General features: G+C 53.4%; 8 protein-coding genes; 4 read left to right on the forward strand and 4 right to left on the reverse strand.

Moving 5' to 3' along the window:
- Positions 1-1,028: 1,028 nt before the first annotated feature.
- Positions 1,029-4,924, reverse strand: RCC_03099 (related to Protein transport protein sec31; the record flags this gene model as incomplete). XM_023768391.1 has 2 exons in its annotated part: positions 1,029-1,076; positions 1,136-4,924. 2 exons carry the CDS (start codon positions 4,922-4,924, stop codon positions 1,029-1,031), a joined length of 3,837 nt encoding a protein of 1,278 aa, XP_023624159.1.
- Positions 4,925-5,218: 294 nt separating this feature from the next.
- RCC_03100 (probable peptidyl prolyl cis-trans isomerase Cyclophilin, putative) lies at positions 5,219-5,825 on the forward strand (the record flags this gene model as incomplete). XM_023768392.1 has 4 exons in its annotated part: positions 5,219-5,352; positions 5,402-5,580; positions 5,632-5,714; positions 5,778-5,825. The coding sequence occupies 4 exons, from the start codon at positions 5,219-5,221 to the stop codon at positions 5,823-5,825; spliced, it is 444 nt and encodes a 147-aa protein (XP_023624160.1).
- Positions 5,826-6,213: 388 nt separating this feature from the next.
- RCC_03101 (uncharacterized protein) lies at positions 6,214-7,089 on the reverse strand (the record flags this gene model as incomplete). XM_023768393.1 has 2 exons in its annotated part: positions 6,214-6,817; positions 6,878-7,089. 2 exons carry the CDS (start codon positions 7,087-7,089, stop codon positions 6,214-6,216), a joined length of 816 nt encoding a protein of 271 aa, XP_023624161.1.
- Positions 7,090-7,705: 616 nt separating this feature from the next.
- On the forward strand, positions 7,706-12,012 carry RCC_03102 (related to Dicer-like protein 2; the record flags this gene model as incomplete). XM_023768394.1 has 2 exons in its annotated part: positions 7,706-7,894; positions 7,972-12,012. 2 exons carry the CDS (start codon positions 7,706-7,708, stop codon positions 12,010-12,012), a joined length of 4,230 nt encoding a protein of 1,409 aa, XP_023624162.1.
- A 148-nt stretch (positions 12,013-12,160) lies between these two features.
- Positions 12,161-13,183, reverse strand: RCC_03103 (20S proteasome subunit Y7; the record flags this gene model as incomplete). XM_023768395.1 has 4 exons in its annotated part: positions 12,161-12,279; positions 12,337-13,005; positions 13,061-13,080; positions 13,140-13,183. 4 exons carry the CDS (start codon positions 13,181-13,183, stop codon positions 12,161-12,163), a joined length of 852 nt encoding a protein of 283 aa, XP_023624163.1.
- Positions 13,184-13,670: 487 nt separating this feature from the next.
- Positions 13,671-14,660, forward strand: RCC_03104 (related to RING finger domain protein; the record flags this gene model as incomplete). The annotated part of the gene is made up of 1 exon (XM_023768396.1): positions 13,671-14,660. The coding sequence occupies one exon, from the start codon at positions 13,671-13,673 to the stop codon at positions 14,658-14,660; it is 990 nt and encodes a 329-aa protein (XP_023624164.1).
- A 1,704-nt stretch (positions 14,661-16,364) lies between these two features.
- On the forward strand, positions 16,365-17,012 carry RCC_03106 (uncharacterized protein; the record flags this gene model as incomplete). The annotated part of the gene is made up of 1 exon (XM_023768397.1): positions 16,365-17,012. One exon carries the CDS (start codon positions 16,365-16,367, stop codon positions 17,010-17,012), a length of 648 nt encoding a protein of 215 aa, XP_023624165.1.
- Positions 17,013-17,030: 18 nt separating this feature from the next.
- On the reverse strand, positions 17,031-18,470 carry RCC_03107 (uncharacterized protein; the record flags this gene model as incomplete). Its single annotated transcript, XM_023768398.1, has 1 exon — positions 17,031-18,470. One exon carries the CDS (start codon positions 18,468-18,470, stop codon positions 17,031-17,033), a length of 1,440 nt encoding a protein of 479 aa, XP_023624166.1.
- Positions 18,471-19,031: the final 561 nt, after the last annotated feature.

The raw sequence follows: 19,031 nt of genomic DNA on the forward strand, positions 1-19,031 counted from the left end.
GGACCAGTGGACTATCAGGACCAGTGGACTATCAGGACCAGTGGACTATCAGGATCTATGAAACTGGTCGACCGACCCCATGAATGACTTCTGGATGCATATTTGGTCCTTTAACAAGGTAGTTGCACAGGTCGCACCACATTATGATATATTCACTAGCGACGTGCGGTACCTGATGCCGCGAGCTGTCTGGTTCCCCAAGGCTCGCCTGAGCTTTGCCTAGAATCTATTGGAAAGCCCTTATTTAGATCAGAATACTCGCGTACCAATCTTGACAGGCGTCAGGCGTCAGAGGGGCGGAACAGACACCGAACACTACGATCTGGCGAACTTGCGGGAGCGAGTCTCTCATCTTGCTAATGCTAGGTATGCGTCGCGAAGCGGTCAAGCGTGGCGACGTGGTAGCATGTATTGGTACGAATAGTGTSGGCACTTTCATCAACTTCGTTATTCGCTGGTTCTCCTGCTCTACAGACAGGTGACCATGTCAGCAAGACCATCGTACATAGTAGTGTCCCGTTTCAAAGACAAGGTCCTGCAACTGCCACCAGATAAACCCTTTGCGGCGAAGCATGACTTCATTATTCAGGGAGCTTCTGCGAACATGACGTTCGAAGGCGTGCGCTTCGATGACCCACTTCTTATTTTAGGTGTATCGTTCACACAATGGGAGGCGTCCTCTTAGAACAGGAGTTGGAACAGTATTTGTGCACCGACATGGGTCCTAGCAGCGTTTACTTGCAGTGTACAACTGTAAGTGATAAACTTGGCAAGTAGCACAGAATTACGATTTCTCCTGGTTCAGGGGGCATTCCCGCGAAATTCAGGGCTCCCGATCGTAGACATGAATATAGTAAGGATGGCGGAAGACGTTCAATCGAAAGACGGCTGCACATCCCGTCACTTGCCGTCTTATTCAAGACGGACAACATAAATTATCGTCTAGGATCTGTGCTTTTGGTTCGCAGGTTACTACTTCTGCTAGTTTCGTGCCGAGTCATAGCATACAAAACTCATGCGCCGCACGTTCAAGCTTTGGTAGCTCGGCCAATGGCTATCAGCCGTTTAATACCGACCTGTAGCAATGTTAGCAATGTTCGTTGGACACTTCAACGGAAGAATTGAATGCACGTACCATCCAGTTCTTCCCCTCCGTCTCCAGCTTCGTTGACTGCATCTCGGTGAACAGTGACTGTGCCTGGTCCCACTCCTTGCCCTGCACGTGTTGCGCAATCTGAACCATTTGTTGAACAGTGTCTGGCTTCAACAAGTCGTCATTGTTTAGGTGGTCAAACAAGATGTTGATTCGCTTTGCCATGTCTTCAACCTGAGGCTTGAACGTTGGTGGTGCCACAGTCCTAATACGAGTGATCTCAGGAGTCAGGAGGTCTACAATTGGCTGTGCTGTGGCTGAGATTTGTGAGCGGTCGCCAGGGGGAAAGGATGGCCTTGCAGTCGAGGCAGCGCCAGGCGGAGGCCCTGAGGCAGGGGTCGACCCAGTTCGGGGCGGTCCCTGAGGTGGTGCCGCACTGGACTGGGTCGAAGGTGTCACTCCTCGCGGCGGTCCCTGCGGAGGTGGGCCAGTGCGAGGTGGTGGGGCTTGCGCCTGTGGGGGGAGGCCGTATGGCGTCTGCGATTGCTGCTGAGCCTGGTACGGATTTGGTGCAACATTCCTCTGCGGCATCATGATTCCAGGCGCTGGTTGCTGTTGGCTGCCAGGCGCTGGCGCGTATCTGCTCGAGGGTGCTGCGGAGGAGGTGGATGGCGGAGGCTGATATGGAGACGCACCGCGGTGCACAGGTGGTGGTCCTGGTGGAGGTGGAAGAGTTGAACCGGCAGGCTGCTGGGGCGTCTGTGGAGCGTATGCATTCGCTGCTGAGGAAGCTGGACGTTGAATGCCCTGTGGTCCGCCCATTGGCGGGGACATGATTCGCGGAGGTGCTTCGCCGGCTCTGGGAGGAGGTGGTAGAGGTGTGGTCGACTTTTGGAAGCCGTACTGCGCGGATGAAGGTGGAGGAGGGGATGCCATAGTGTTGGGTACTGCATTTGGGAAAGGGGAGCCCACGGGCTGGGGTCCAGGTGTGCCCCTTCGCGAGTTTGGCTGACGCTCCTTGAGGAATCCCTCGGGCATGTCGTTCCAATCGCCTACTTTCTTCGCAGTGAACGGAGGAGCAACAGACGGTGATGCAGCTCCTCCTGCTCGCGGAGGGGGTGCGTGAGGAGCTTGCTGCTGTGGAGGTTGGTATCCTCCATACGCTGCTGGCTGCCCGTATGGAGCTTGCTGCTGTGGCGCTTGGTATCCAGCAGGGGCATACGCATTCGTCGTCGGCGCATAGGCATTCGTCGTCGGCGCATATGGATTGGACATACTCTGTGCAGGCGTGCCGGTTCCCACGGGCGCATATGGAGACGGTGCAGCATTGCGAGCCTGATTGATCAGTGGTTGCGCTGGCTGCGCTGCCTGCACCGGCTGGAAGGCCGGTATAACAGGCTGGGCACGTGTGGCCGCACGCTGGGTGGTTGAGGCTCTGGTCTGAGTGGCAGCCGCAGTCTTCGTCGTAGCCTGTCTGATGCGCTGCTGTGCTGACTCMGCACCGTTGAACTTCGTCGGCAAAAGGTTAATATACTGCGCGGCGCTTGCAAGTTGGCCATGAGCTGCGAGGATTTCTGCATACTCGGCGTATAGGCTGTAAAGGGGTGCAAGCTTCCAGTCTGCCGTCGACTGCATCTCGGCGTCTTCGAAAGCGGTAACCTTCCGGAAAACAGATACCTTTTCGATGAAATCCTGCAGACACTTGGTATGCACAGAGAAGCTATCGTTGTCTGTTGACTTGTCCAAGACTGCTTTCTCATTCTCCTGCAGCTCTTCAACCCAGTTGTTGACAACCTTCTCTAGCTTGGCGCCCGCGAGGAAGCAGAAGGAAGCGTCCCGTCGCAGATTCTTGTCGTTGTTCGACTGGTAAGCCTCCTCCAGGCGATCTCCAAGCGCTTCGCACAAGTCCGAAAACTCAGTCTCGTCGGCGTAGGTACAGAATGTGGCCATGACCTCTTTCCAATTGCTGATGTCCACGTTATGGACAACATCCCACAAGTTCTTCCCCACAATGCTAGCAAGAAGCCGAAGGTAGTTTGGACCATTGGCCTTTTTCTTGAGATAAGCGTTTTGAGCCTTGTCGATGCACTTCTGACCGCCGCAGACAGCAATCATAAAAGCGTCCGAGATTCTGTCTTCCTTTAAGCAAATGTCAAGAGCGGCCTCGAACTCTCCCAGCATCAGCGCCCGCGTGATGCTCTTGTCAGCATCAGACTCAGATCCGGTGTAGATGTGGAATGGGTTGTTCGTCTTGGCTCCCTTGGTGGCTGCTAGATCTGCCAAGAAGTTGTCGCCATCATCACCATTGCCAAAGAAGTCGTCCTTGTCGGCATCAGCTTCAGGCTTCGCTGCGCCATCGTCGTCGATAGCAAGCTTCTCAGCCGATTTGGCCAAGTCGCCATCCAATTCATCACCAAGACCGAGATGCTGCCTGAGCTGCTTTCTCGACTTGCCTGCATTTAGCGTTTCAATTACTTGCCAATCGGCTTTCTCTTCCTCAGTTTGCGCCTCATCAATCTTCCTAGCGCAGATGCTAGCCAAATCTCCACCATTGAGCTGTTCGTCAAATTTCTTTGTGGCTTCGCCAACAGTTTCGTCCACTGCAAAGCTGTCGATGGTGATCTTACTCTTGCGAGCAGCGTCGGAACTCACTCGAATGAGCTTTCCGCCAAACCCGAAGGAAACAGTAGCCGGTCGAGATGCCCATCGAGGTGCCTTGGGGAGATTGAAAGAGGTACCTTGAGGCTGAGTTTGCGCCTTGGCGAAGAAGTCCTCGCCATCAAGAGTCTGGTTTGCCGCTGTCTGCTCTTCTGACTTGGAGTTTGTGTTTTGTATGGAAGTGACTACAATCTTGCCGTCGAACGATGCACTTGCAATCAGCGCGGGATTGTGCGGGTTCCACTTGGTCTGGAATGCCCAATTCGACCCTCCTGCAAAATCACTGTAGTGTTCTCCGGTCTTGGGATTCCAGCAAATAGTGCGATTGTCCTTTCCACAAGACAAGAGCAAGTCTGGGTCCTGCACGCACCACGACAACCCTAGAACTCCTAGTTCGTGGCCTTTGAGTGTCCTCTCCGGCGCGCTGCTGTTCCTCAGACTCCAGAGATAGATCAAAGGCTCCTGATCGCTAGGCGTCGCAGTTGCCAACTTTGTGCTCTCTTCGGGGTCCCAAGCCACCGCGCTCACAGCTTTGCGACCCTGGTTGTTCAAGGTCAGGATATCCCGCTTCTGCTTAACATCCCACACTGTGACAAATCCACCACTGCTTCCCGTAGCTAGAATATGGGCCGTCTTCTCCTGCTTGTTCCAATCCAGACACTCAATGTCATCTGCTCTTGCTACAGTAGCACCCAGACGGAATGGGTTGGCCATGTTGTTGATGTCGTAGATGTAGATCTCGCCCTTGGTACCGGCAGAGGCCAGCAGGTTGTGTCGGTAGGGGTTCCACTGGAGTGCCTTGACGCTGCCACTGTGCTTTGTGGTCCGCGAAATGAAGGCATCGGCAGCGCCAGCACGCAGCTTCTGCGCATCCCACAGATCCACAGAGCCATTCTCCAGCGCACCAGCAATAACACCCAGAGGATGATCGTCGTCTGGCTCACTCCACGCTATATCGTTGAAGCCCGCGTCCGTGGTGATGCTGCCAGCTGGCTTTAACTCTCCGTCATGGTCCAACTGATCCAGAGCGAGATCCCACAGTTCCAGCTGGACTTCGCTGGAGAAATCGTCGTTGACGGCGCCGGCACGCGTGCCCGTCACTAGTAGAGGTGCTCCAGCTCCCGGTGACCAGGCAAACACCGCGGTGCGCTGGATTTCGCGGAGGCGAACCATTGTTGTTCGTCCGTGTCGTTGGTTTCGTTGCAAAGAGAAGCTCACAAGTCACACATGTGGACTGGGAAATGGCTTCACTCAAGAAACAGACGAGAGCGAGAAAATGAACACGGGACGAGATTTCGAGGGAGGTCGTTGGTGGGATGTTTGGTTATATTTGTCCCTCCTGAAGCGGGCAGCAGCTACGTTTCCATCCGCCGACGCATTGACACGTGAGAAATCGACCTCAGAACTTCGTCCTAGGCACAATATCTTCCATATTACACACCTCGCAGTCGATTTCAATAAAACAACATGGCCGAGACGACCAAACAGAAATCGACCGTGTTTGTCGGTGGTCTCGACTTGCAAGTCACCGCCCAGACTCTGCACGATGCCTTCATTCCATTTGGAGAAATCGTGGATGTAGCACTTCCAAAGCCTGAACTGTATGTTGGACCTGCGCGACTGAGGTATACGTTTGCTAATTTGTTATAGACCATCGAACAGAGATCCGCACAGAGGCTTTGGCTATGTCGAATTCTCACTCGCTGAGGATGCGCTCGAAGCCATCGACAACATGGACCAGTCAGAGCTTTATGGACGAGTGATCAAGGTCAACCAGGCCAAGCCGCAGAAAAACGCAGGCGAAGGTCTAGGTAGCAGGACAGCCATCTGTTTGTGTACCCCGAAGGAGAGCTTGCAATTGATTCTGACTTTATTTTCAGGGGAGCAAGAAGGCTATGCCAGCAAGTACAACGTCAACGAAGAACAAGTAGATTCGGAAGCGAATGGTAGAGCAGACGATCCTGTAAGTGCTTCGCAAGATACATTCTATTCTATTGAAGCAGTTCCGCTTACTTTGAGACAATAGATGCAAGGTCTCGAGGGCTTGGACGAAGCTGGACCACAAATGCAATGAGATCAATATGAGCATGAATATGGCAGTGTTGAGGGACTTTAGCGAGGCGCTCCGGCGTTTTTGATTTCGCAAATTCGGGGAGTGCAATTAATTGGGAGGCGTGCAAGTGAGACGCGAGGAATTGCCCGTTGATGCGATCAATATCCACATGAGAAAAAGTGGTATTACTTATACCTTGAATTCCCAGCTGAAGATGATCATTGTGAGAACGAAGAGCATCTGCAACACAATGTGATAGGTCTCGTAGCCTGCAATCAGATTCTCATTCACATGCCAGAGTTTGGTTCAACTATTTGCCCTCTTATTGCACATATTCTTGTTTTCCAACACATGCTACTTTTGGTATGGGTATATTTCCTTCGCTCGTTCATTTGTGACTATAAGACTTTTACTGAGCCGCGGCCGCAGGAGCAGCTGCCGCACGATCAGCCTGGCCGGCCATGCGTCTGCCCATGAACGTGCGGCTGAGGAATGAGATGCCGATCATGAATGCCCAAGAGGGAACCAGGGAGAAGCCCCAAATCAGGTATCCGGCCGGGATGGAGAGCTGGTACTTTGCGAGGGGACCGTCGAATGGGTGGAAGTATCCCTCGTATGGGGTGATTTCGAGGTACTTGTCCTGGATGTGATAGGCCGCAATCTGCGATGCTGTGACGGTGGTGCGGTTGAGTGGGATGTAGCGCACGGTCGARGCCGGGAGGGACTGGTCGGCGAGAGGCTGCGGAAGCTGCATGTGAAGAATTGAGGGAGGGCTGGCAGCCCATGCGTGGCAGAGTACGGGATCCGACTCGCAGCTGAGCATTGCCAAACTTGGCGGGGAGGGTGCAGCTGCCAGAAGCGCAACGCTCTTGTTGAAAGCCGTCTCGGCAGTGTCGCACATGCCAAAGCACGTCTTGTTTCCGCCGGTCACGAGCACCATCCAGGTCTCAATGCCAGTGCTTGCGGTTGGCGAACCAGGCCGGACGATCTCATTGTGGTTGTCCAGTCCCAAGCTGTGACGTTACACGATTAGAGCACGTCCGTGATCCTATTGCACCTAATTCTGCACTCACCGTTCGACCTTAAGGTCAGCAATCTTTGCTGCGCCGGATGCAACGGGGTCCGGAACGGCGACGGAGGGAATGGCTTCTGTGGCCGACGAGACCACGGCCGATAGAGACGCCGTGGCCTTGTCGAACCATCCTCGAACTTGGTCGAGGATAGGGATTTGCTGCTGAGCAACGGCGAGCGCAGGCAGCGCGAGGACGATCGTAGAGGCGCGCATTTTGACGAAGATCTCCAAGTGGGTTGGCGAGGACAGGTGGAGGATTTGTGGACAGCAAGGTAAGACTGCTTATTAAGTATTAAAAAGGAGGAGGATCTGTGAGGCAACTTGTCAGCATTGACAATGACGGCCGGGATTTTATTTGCTGTCGCGACGCACGTTCCGGAAGAATAAGAGCCAGGACGGCACGCGTGAGGTTGGTGGAGGTCAAGGAGTGGGATGGGATGATGGAGGTGTGGATGTGAAACGCAGAAACGTGGATGCGGATGCGCGACGATGGAAGATCTCATCGAAGCTTGACCCTGCAGGAGAGCAACGGCGCCCGGCGAACCGAAGAACCTACCTTCCCGTATCTTGTTTCACTGTCACACACATTGAACATCTCATGTGCGGTGCATCGCCTTCGATCATTTCAGCAAGCAAGGGAGCCTCGATGCCCGCAAAATGTTGGAGTTTCCTTTCGCAGTATGGGTGAATGCCCATAACTTCCTCTCCTTCCTTTTCTTCCTCTTCCTTCCTGCACTTCAGCTGAGCCCACCACGGTGTACCTTATCCTTCTGATTCCCCATCAATGGAGTCGCCTACAGTGGAGTCGCCTATAATGGAGCCGCCTACAATGGAGTCGCCTACAATAATGAAGTCCGCCGCAGACGATGGCGGTGTCAAACTCCGAACTTACCAACATGAGATGCTGGAAGCTAGCATGAAACGTAATGTCATTGTAGCAATGGATACGGGCTCAGGGAAGACGCACATTGCCATCGCTCGCATGAGAAGAGAGCTCGAGAATGCGGAATGCCCAAAGGTAGGCGGATTCCATCGTTACGGCCCCGTACATATTCTTTGCCCTATGAGCATCTTACTCTGACCACAGCACTTCAGACCATTTGGTTCTTGACGCCCTCTGTCGCCTTGGCGATGCAACAGCAGAAAGCTATCTCAGCTGAATTGCCAGCATATCGCACCATAAGTTTAACGGGACTCGACAATGTCGACAAATGGACTGATCAGAAGCTCTGGGATGCGACTCTCAACAATGTGGACGTGGTCGTTGCGACCCCCGCCGTGCTTTTGGACGCTCTCACCCACGCATTCGTCAGTATTACGAGCATTTCTCTCCTCGTGTTTGATGAAGCACACCACGCGACCAAGAAGCACCCAATGAACACAATCAACATGCAATTCATCGACCCCGCGCAAAAACGTGGACTGAAAGTGCCGGCGATCCTTGGCCTCACAGCGAGCCCTGTCGTGAACTCAAAACATGGTAGCCTTGAGATGCTAGAGGCCAATCTCCACGCTATWTCGGTCACTCCAAAGACCCACCGAGCTGAGCTGGAGCGTCATGTCAATGCACCGCGGGTAGAAGTAGTCCTATACTCTGCGGACGTCCCAGCTATTTCGGACAATGTTTGTTCCGCCCTTGCAAGGGAAGCTCGAAGCTACGATGTCAATACCGATCCCTACGTCCTTGATCTACGAGAACGAGATGACCTGAAGGCCACGAAAGAACTCATCTCGGTCATGAACAAACGGAAAACGTACAGCCTTGAGCAGATCAGGGCCCTCGATCTGCGCGCCTCAACTCTGGAGACGGAATTCGGGCCATCGATCGCTAGCTGGTACGTGTCGACGTGCATTGATAGGTTCAGCGAAGGGATTGCATCAGAGAGCACCGTCCTTCCCGACCTCTCCGAACGCGAAAGATCGCACTTGGCCAGCATTTTGCTTAGAGTCAAGGGTCATAGTGTGTCTGATTTCCAGGAGGCGCTGGACACGTCCTGTATTACCGAGAAGGCGCAAAAGCTGGTGCAGGTTCTACAGAAGTCTGCCAGTCCTTCGCTGCGTGGCATTATCTTCGTGGAGCAACGAGTACATGTCACTGCACTGACAGAGCTCCTTCGACGACTACCAGAAGTTCGAAATTCGTACAAAATCGCCTCATTCGTTGGCACTTCCACCTCATCAAAACGCAAAGGATCGCTTGCCGATCTGGTCGACATCAGAGATCAGCAAGCCGACCTTGACGCCTTCCGCTCTGGTACCAAAAATCTGWTGATATGTACAAGCGTACTCGAAGAAGGGATTGATGTGTCCTCTTGCAATCTCGTCGTTTGCTTCGAGATACCGAAGAACCTCGTTTCGTTCGTTCAGCGGCGGGGACGAGCGAGGAAAAATGATTCCAAATACGTACTTTTCGTCTCGCAAGACGACCACAAGAGGCAGAACAGGCCGTGGGAGGCTCTCGAGGCTCGAATGAAAGAACTATACATGGACGATACCCGTCAACTCAATGAAAGAGTCGATGAAGACCCAGATCCAGGCGACAGGCTGTATCGTGTTGATGCCACGGGCGCTATTCTTACTCTGGACAATGCCAAAGCTCATCTCTATCACTTTTGTAGCGTAGGCACCATGCACGCAAGCAATTACATCGACCTACGGCCTGAGTTTGACACCGTACAAGATCCGACTACTGAGTTGTGGACTGCAGTCGTTGATTTACCTTCCTTTGTTCACATCAGTGTTCGCCATGCCTCCTCCGCACGAGCCTGGAAAACTGAGGATCAGGCAGTGAAGGATGCGGCGTTCGAAGCATACGTCAAATTGCATAAGAATTGTCTGATCAACGACAACTTGCTTCCTTTGACTAAGGAGTATGGGCCCGAGACCGGTCAACACTATGACCAGCCTTCGATCGTTTGCGTTTCAGACCGCAAACTTTCACTGGCCGTTTCCTACGAAGGTGGCATAAACGAGCACTCATGGTACAACACCAGCTTGAGCATAAGTCTGGTTGAGGAGAAACTCGTCGAGATGGATGTTTGGACGCCATTCCAGCCACCAAAGTTAGAAGACATCGTGCTTTACTGGAACCGCGAAGTGACATACACTGTTCAGTTTACTCGCCCTACTACTACTCGATTGAGCATGGACAGGGAGCAATTGAGACTACTGCGAGCGACAACCAAGGTCCTTCTCAGTTCTGTTCATGCCAGTCGCATGGCGTCCGAGGCAGACGACTTTCTCGTACTGTTTGCTCCGTCAGCGGTTGCGGATCTCGGGACATGGCTGCAAGAGGTCCACGGCAATCGCACAGCATCTGAGTTCATTGCAGCCGGTACACTCGAGCAAGCCGGCGTAGTTCGCGTATCCAGCCAGGCTGGTCGCACATTTTTTCTTGATGCCAAGAATGGGAATTTKTCTTCAGGGGTACAACATGACCAGCTTGTAGTCTTGAGCTTCCCAAAGCGCAGAGACTTTTTGCATCCAGTTACATCTGATGCGGGTACAAACGCTGCGTATACGACCGCCCAGTCGTTTTCTTTGAGCGATTGTACCATCGATCTGTTGCCAGCAAAATACGCATTGTTCGCGGCGTTCGCTCCATCAATTATACACCGAATGGACACAGCCCTCTCGGCTGCCGAGTTGAACAATACCGTTTTGCAGAATGTGGGTATCAGCAACGTATCTCTCGTATTAGAAGCTATCAGCGCTCCGGCCACTGGCGAGATGCATGATTACAATCGCTTGGAGTACCTAGGCGACACTTGCCTCAAGCACTGTACAGAGCTACAAGTCATGGCCCAGCATCCAACATGGCCAGAGTCATATCTGACTCTCGAGCGTGATCGAATGGTACGAAACACCAATTTAGCAAAGGCAGCAATGGACCTTGGCTTGGACAAATACATCCTCACCACGCAATTTACCGGCAGCAAGTGGCGACCACTTTACGTCAGCGAGATCGTCTCGAATGAACCCAAGCAACGCCAAATTTCCACTAAGACACTGGCCGATGTTGTCGAGGCACTCATCGGAGCCGCTTTCGTCGATGGTGGCAAGATAGAACAAGCTCTGCTGTGTATCCAAACGCTTCTGCCAACGGAAACCTGGTTCTCACCACGACACTGTTTCGACGTCATGATTGGAGAACTCCGACCATGCGAAGTGAACAATTTATCGCTCCTCGAGCAGGTTGTGGGACATACCTTCACCAACAAAACACTTTTGATAGAGGCCCTTACCCACGTTTCGTTTCCTTACAACAAAACCGGCCTGTCCCTCGAACGATTGGAGTTCCTCGGCGATTCAGTACTGGATATGCTGGTCACGCCCAAATTATTCGCCCATGCCCGTAACCTTAGACATGACCAGATGCACGGAATCCACGAAGCTCTGGTCAACTCAGCCTTTTTGGGGCACCTGTGCATGAGCTATGAGGTGGAACAGGCAATGGAACAAGTGGTTCTCAGCGGTGACTCGTGCGAGATCGAAGTGTCTGTCAGGAAACTCCATCTCTACGATCTTCTTCGCTGCGGTTCTCAACTATTGCCTCTGAAGCAAAAGTCTCTCGCAGCCTTTGAGCAACTGCATGCAGAAATTGACGAAGCATTGGCCAACAGCAAGGAATACCCCTGGCCCGCACTGGTAGCAGAGCGCCCGCAAAAGTTCTTCTGTGACCTAGTGGAGTCTATTCTGGGTGCCCTGTTCGTCGACTCCAGAGGCGATATGAGCGTCTGTGAAGCTTTTGCAGATAGGCTTGGGATATTCAAACACATGAAGCGGATCTTGAACGATCATGTGGATACGCTTTCACCAAAAGAACGAATGGGGATTCTTGCTGATCGGGACGCGGTTCGGTATGAAAATAGTCGCAGTGAGAAGGATAATGGGGGGAGGACGTTTGCCTGTACCGTCATCGTTGGCGACGAGTCGGTCGCGACTGTTGGGGACTGCGGGAGTAAGGAAGAGGCYGAGGTGAAGGCAGCTTACAAGGCGTGCAAGCTGCTAGAGGCCAGGGGGACATCGCGCCGCCGGAAAAGGAAAGTTCATGTAGCTGGGCTGAGCTCTGAGAATGATGGTGAAGCAATGGGGATCGAGGAGTCGTCCACTGTAGGAGCGACTGAAGTGGAGTAGCTTTACGCTGCGGTCTCTCCCGTATCACTGTGGAATTGCAATGACAAAGCAAGAAGAGCGTGGCAACGTGCTAGTTCGTACAGGTATCTGTAATCCTCCCCACGGATGCTATCGCTCCGAAAACGCCGCTCTATGCCTTGATGATAATCTACAAGTTGGTCAAGTAGTCCTCGATCTCCGCAGGACTGAGCTTTCTGAACCGTGGGCCGGAAGCGCCCTCGACGCCCTCGTATCCGAGCAGATGATCTGCGGGTGGGCCGACGATGCCTGGAAAAAGTCAGCATATGCATGTGTATCAGCACTCCATCCACCACGAATACATACCAATCTCCACAGTGTCGCCGTTCATTTCACCCTCGATCGTCTCCTTTAGTGTCAGCAGCGCAATGTGCACTGCGTCTTCCAACTCCAATCCCTCCGTGTACCGCTTCTCCAAGAACGTCTTTGCGCTTGTAGCGCTCTTACCAATAGCCGTCGCCTTCCACGGGAAATAGCTGCCGCTGGGATCGACCTGATATAAGCTGGGCCCACCCTTGAGGATGCCTCCCGTCTTGCCCGTCGGCTTCTTTGGCGCGTCAGCGTCGACTGCCATGCCATCGGCAGCCTTCTGCTCCTCTTGCTCAGGCTCAATGCCATCATCCCAGCCCGCAATCAGCAGGCTCACACCGTACGGCCGCACGCCACCGCTCTGCGTCGCCTCCTGCATCACGCGCGCCACATCCTGCACCAATATCCGTGTCGGTGGGTACTCGTTGTATATCCGCTTGTATCCCGTGTGGCTGACTTTGCGTGCCTTGTCGACCAGCACGCGGTAGTCGGGACCCATGCCAGAGTAGACCATGCCGATGTTGGGCGTGATGAGCGAGACCTTGGACGAGGATGAGGCATCGATGAGCGGTGTGGATGATTTCTTCTCTGTGGCGAGGACGATTCCATTGGCCGCCTTGATACCGAGCGATGTCACACCTTGGTTGACGGCATTGAGCGCATATTCTGRGATATAGGTCAGTGGTTGATGCGGATGTATCAATGCTGCTGGGCGCGCTACCAATTTGTACCAGCTTTCCACTGTAATTGATGTTAGCATCGATCGCTTTGCATAACCGTTGACTGGATTCGCAACGCACCTGGGGGAGAAAGTTGTGAGGGAGAAGCTGTAGCGGTCGGCCATGGTGTGTTTGAGATGTGCTATGCGCACGAGGGAGGTGTGAGAGGATCGCTGTCGTTACTTGTATCGCAATGGTGTGCAGCTAACAGACGATACAATGCTGGCCGGGCAGTATGTTGAGGTGGAGGATGGTGATGTCGTGGAGCAGATGAAGTTCTGATGTTGCATGCAACCTAAGTTGAGCTGTCCTATGAAGTCGTACGCGAAGCTCGGTGACTGCCTTCACGAGAGCTGGCTAGACTTGGCCTAGTCTCTTAGAACTAGCTCTCTTCTCGGTGGACACATCTCTTCCCGATTATTCTCCTCCTCACTTCACCACTACAAGTGCCGCCTCTCTCCGCCTGACCAGCGCGATCAACATGCGAACAAAGGAATGTTGTGCATGTGGCACTCTTGCAGTTGGCTGAACTAAAGCGCTTACCATTGGCTGAACTAAAGCGCTTACCATTACCATCACCGACACATCCATTCAAACAGACTCTAATCCGCCATGGCCGCCGCGTACAGCACAGGAGCAAGCTGGTCATTTCCAGCGGACATTCCCGGAACATTCGGGCAGGAAGGGCAAGCGGAGCAGAAAGCACGAGGAGGAGAACAGAATACTGCTCCTCCTGGCGMACCGAAGCACGATGGCGACGACGAACAACAACCGCAGCAGCCGAAGAACGAGCCCACATCCACTGCAGAGCCACCGCCGCGACGCGCGAGGACCCACTATCCACCCCGCCAGTGCCGTATATGTCTCGAGGTAGTGCACCCAACTATCCACCAGGACACTGCCTTGCCTCTGCCTGATGCACTCCGGCCGCTGCCGCGTGTCACCTACGAGAGTGAAGACGGTCGGCTCATGAGTCCTTGCAAATGTAAAGGCAGCCAGAAATATGTCCATGAGGCCTGCCTAAACGCCTGGCGCCGCGCCGATCCTACACAGAAGCGTAATTATTGGGAGTGCCCGACTTGTCGCTACCGGTATCGGCTGCAGCGCTTGACGTGGTCTTCCTGGATCAGTAGCACTACCGCACAAGTCGGTTTGACGCTGTTGATCTTTCTCGTTAGCATCTTCCTGCTGGGCTTCGTTGCTGACCCGATCATCAACATGTACCTTGATCCCGTCGACACAATCGCTACCCGTGGTGGGCCAACGGGGTCCCTCATATATGAGGACGAGGATGCGACCTGGTTGGAGCATTGGGCTAAGGGAGTGGCTTCGCTTGGACTGCTCGGCTTTGCTAAATTCATGTTCACCCTTTCGCCCTTCCACGTCATCCGAACGGGCGGCATGGGAAGAAGTGCAGCTGGCGGGAGCGGTAGAGACAGACTTCAACAACTCGGATGGGTCGCCCTGCTCGTTGGTATCTGCACATTCCTGTTTGCGGTTTGGAAAGGCGTACGTGCGTGGAGTCGAAAGACACTTCAGTCTGCTGGAGACCGCGTTCTTGACGTTCCGGGGCAGACTGACGATGATGACGGAGAAGACTGATGAAGCAAGCAGCAATTCCAATCTTCAACTCGGCTATGGCTGCAATGTGTCTCTCCACTTCTCATCGGTGTGAGTAGTCGCGCCTCTCCTCTCCGTTCCCCTTGCGAACCCCCAACCCCTTCACCGCACTATCTTAAGTTGGCACAACTCCACTTCCATGGCTATATGGTGTGACAATTAGTCGATGTGCGAAGAGCAAGCTGCCGGCCGGAATCTTTCTCTTGGGCGTTATGCTCGGGAGTCTAGAGGAACGCATTGGCTTATAGCCGGATTGAAGTAATAACAGTCGCCAACTCACTCGAAAGGGATTTCAATGGCTTGGTAACCATCAATTATTCGGTACAGACCTGTACATGGAACAAACGTATATGCGTGCGCTCTGTCGTCATCTTCAATGTAGGTAGCAGGTAATACAATACAAATATTTCTCTCAGGTCATGCTGCATTCGTTCCGTTTCTACAGCTAGAGATGTCGTCGTGATACCAGTCAAAGACCCTATGCATCATTGCTCCTATGGTAATAGCACCCTGATTGCGAGCATACCTCTTCGATTTGCCCGACGGCAAACTTCAGTTTCCGTGTCCCTCGCTCATGACACATCGATGCGGTTGAATCCAGCAAGTTCGTTCTTCTTGGGCATATGAGGGTTTCCGATTGAACATCYCTCTACCTGTGTCTACGCCCCAGCTACCATGGTGGACTAGCGGGATCAGCCAGCGTGATCGTGTTCAGTCCATCAACAAACACTCCGCCCCACTTCCCTCCTCCCTCTCTCACTCATTCGCCATCCTTCGTCACTGTCAACTTGATACTCGCGCCCGCACGCCTTCCCACATCCATTGTTCCACTGCAACCGCATGAACCATGAAGTCCGAGGCGCTGAAATACCTCGAGTCGCGTCTCGCCWTCGGCCACATCAATATCCCAGAGTTCAGCGCGCTCCACGACCTGCTCGCCCTGTTCAACCGCATGTCCAAGCTGTTGAGGCGCACATACACGGGAGACATGGAATGGTGCACTGGATCGAGACTCATCTCGGAGGAGGCCTCTGACGCGAGAAAGCATATGCACTCCTTCCACCGCCTGCATTCTCACACCGTTGAGGAGTTCCGAATCGCGGCGACCTCCAAGAATGGTCCATTCAATCCATCAGACACCGCCGATAAGTTCAAGGTGCGGATCCTCGAACAAGAATTCAGGTGAGTACTTAGTATGGTCTGTGCTAGAAGCTCAGCAAGCCACCATGTTGACTCGAGCAGGAGCGACATGGAAAGGCTGCCTGGCACGAAGGAATTGTTCGAGCTGATATCCGCGCATTTTGACGACAAAATCTATCACCCGTTCCTGGAGTTGCACCGGCAGAATCCAAGTCATCAGATTTGGGAGCTCGACCCCGAGCTGACTGCTACATATCTTGACATGACGGAGCTGTAAGTACAATGGGAGGCCCAAAGATAACGCCCCGGGACTGCAAGGTACTACCAATGAAAGGACCTTCAGTCTCGGAAGACGCGCCTCAAACCTTTGTCTGCCGCTGTCGATGTGTGAGACAACGCTGACTCTTGTTTGCTTTTAGATATTGTCTCGTCGCCACGGCCGCCGATTGGGCGAGTCAGCTTACCAGGAAAATCGCCGACTATCATCACCTCTGCTATGAGCGTAGTGAAGGACTCGCTTTAAGGCTGAGCAATAGAGCTGTTAAAATGCCACCCGCTGTCTCATGGCTCTCTTTATTCCAAGAGGCGAAGGCAGCGGCCAGTACCAATGTCCAGGAGAGTGCACCCAGCCATCTTTGCGGCGTGGGCCAGTCCTTCAGTGCAGTCGAGGAAGCAGTCAATCGGCGGCCTGCCGTGTCAAATGTGAAATACACCGCGCATAGCACGCCAGACACGTCGGCCGTCCAACGTCAACCTGCCCCGGCGGCTCGACGCATTGGGCACGTCGTACCACGCGTGTTCACTGGATCGTTCAGTGAGCTCGAAGAGAGCATGCGGAAGCTGCAAACACCCGCGGCAGTGATTCCTCCCCAAATTGAGACTGCTTCCACGGAGCCGAATGCGAAGCTGGCATCTGTGACGACCCCAGTCTCCGCAACCACATCAAGTGTGAACAGTAGTCCGGGGCTCCGTCGCCGCGAGGCAATCATTGAACGCGACGTGGAATTTCAGGATCGTCTCATCAACGGCGACATTGTTCGAAGCCGCAGACCAGTGGAGTGTGATACTGTTGGCGCTGCTCGGATCCCGGCCACGGATGATTCGACACATGACAACGAGACCATCACTCGTTGGCTCAACGATCCACCTTCAGGTCGGAAGCGCAAAGTCTCGAAGGATGCAATCAAGAGCTGAAGGCTCTCCCCCGATGATTCAACCTCTGCAGATCACCTTCGCCTTCACCACCACATTTGAAAGCAGCATGTCATTCCCGTCTTCGTCGCCATGCTTGATGACCGACGGGAAGGTTGCGTACCATACAGTGCGTTGAGAAGACGAATCAGCATCGACGGCACAGTCCTCCATCAGGTCCGGCTGGAAAGGAGCTCCAGGCGCCGGCAGAAAAAACTCGTACTGAGCCCGCTGCACTCTGAAAAGATGCGACAGCTGCACGGCACGCATAACAATTGTATTGAGCGATGATGCTCGAGTGCCCAAGTCTTTCATATCGGTAAGGGCGCTCAGGGTGACGCAAATCATATCGGAAAGCTGGCTGGCTGCTGAGTGCACCGCTTGTTCGATACCGACACTCTGCCTCACAGCGTCTAGCGTGAGATATCGCCATTTGTTGAATGCTGATGGTGTAAGTATTGAAGGCAGCGTTTTCATTGTTTCCCGCAAGTCGTCTCGCCAATTCTGTTGATTTGGCAATCCGAACAGTAATGGATCCTCGAATGCTTCCATCAGGACGCATATTGCCGTTGCTTGGAACGCGGGCAACTTCATGGCCGGCTGAAACGCCACAAATAATGATTGCAGGTATCCCCGTTGCTTCGGCACTACTGTCACTTCCTCTAGCCTTTCACACAGCTCCTCGGATGTCGATGTGAGCTTCACACGGCGGAACGTGTTTACGATGAAATTCTGAAGTTCGTGATGGAGGTTTGCGAATTCTTGCGCAAATGTAGAGTCTGACACTTGGTTCTCAATCCGCGTGGCCGTGGAGATGCTGCGTTTGAGCTCATAGAGCTGTCGCTGTATGCTCCTGCTCTCTCCTCGTTCGACTCTGTCATCTTGGGGGCCATTGCTTCTGTTCTGGAACTCGGTGGGAACTTGCAGCCGTTGTTCTCGACCTGCCCGGACTTCCAGTTCCAGTTGCTCGCAGCGTTCCTGGGACGACTTCAGCTGACTCTGGCAGGATTGTCTCATTTCGACTTCATTCGCCAGCTGCCTTTCCAATCGTGCTATCTCGTCCTGCTCGCAACCGCTCCTCGGAATGCTATCAACGCGATCCGGGGAATTTTGACTTGGTCTCTTTTCAAAGCGTCTGACAGGCACTGCTAACGCTTCTGTTTGCTCAAATGTAGCCCTAAGACTGGCGATGTTGGAACCTGCACGCTTGAGGCTACGTTTGCGGCTGATCGAGCTTGGGCTGCTCGCTTCGCTGTCGTGTCCCGTGGAAATAGGAGCGAACATCGATGCGGGACTTGCGTTCAGAACCTCCAAAGCGTCGTCCCCGACGGCTTTCTTGGGAGTCGGTGTCTTTTCAACTGACACCTTTCCTTTGTTGCGCACGTCATAGCCTTCTTCACCAGAGTCTGCCGATTTTGATCTGCCAGAAGGCGAAGCATGATTGATTTCATCGCGAAGCATTGCCGTTCGCGCGTCCCGAAATCTCGCGTACAAAATTTCTACCTGATATTGCAAAGTTCATTGTCCGGCGATTTCACCAGCGCACGCAGAGGGTTCTCTCGTTCTATCCCTGAGACACGGGGCTATCCGGCTCCTCAATTCCGCGACAATAATATCAGACGTGGCGTTAAGGGATTGTAAGCCGCTATCCATACGTCACCTAAAGGCTAGATCACGCCGTCTCAAGCCAGATTGATGAGCAGGAAACGAGGAGCTGATATGTGTAGAGGTGGTGTTGGAGGCGAATGTGGAGATCACTGGCAAGGGGAACAGCCAACGACACTTTTTGGGTTTGCATCCTTCCACACAAAGCATCATCATGGCCGAGCCATTGAGTGCGTCCCCACTTCTGTGGCTGCATGCGAGTCCGCCAGAGCGACTGCTCGCTTCCGCACCATCACTGAGACACTTTCGTCACTTTTAGGTTGTATCATGTACCAAACGCCAGGCATTTGATACCGTACAGTACATATACATTGAGCTCAGCTCTCCGCACGGTGGGATCCCCTTTCGTCTTCCTGA

This window comes from Ramularia collo-cygni (assembly GCF_900074925.1).
Source record: "Ramularia collo-cygni strain URUG2 genome assembly, contig: RCC_scaffold03, whole genome shotgun sequence".
In the NCBI taxonomy this organism is placed as follows: Eukaryota; Fungi; Ascomycota; class Dothideomycetes; order Mycosphaerellales; family Mycosphaerellaceae; genus Ramularia; species Ramularia collo-cygni.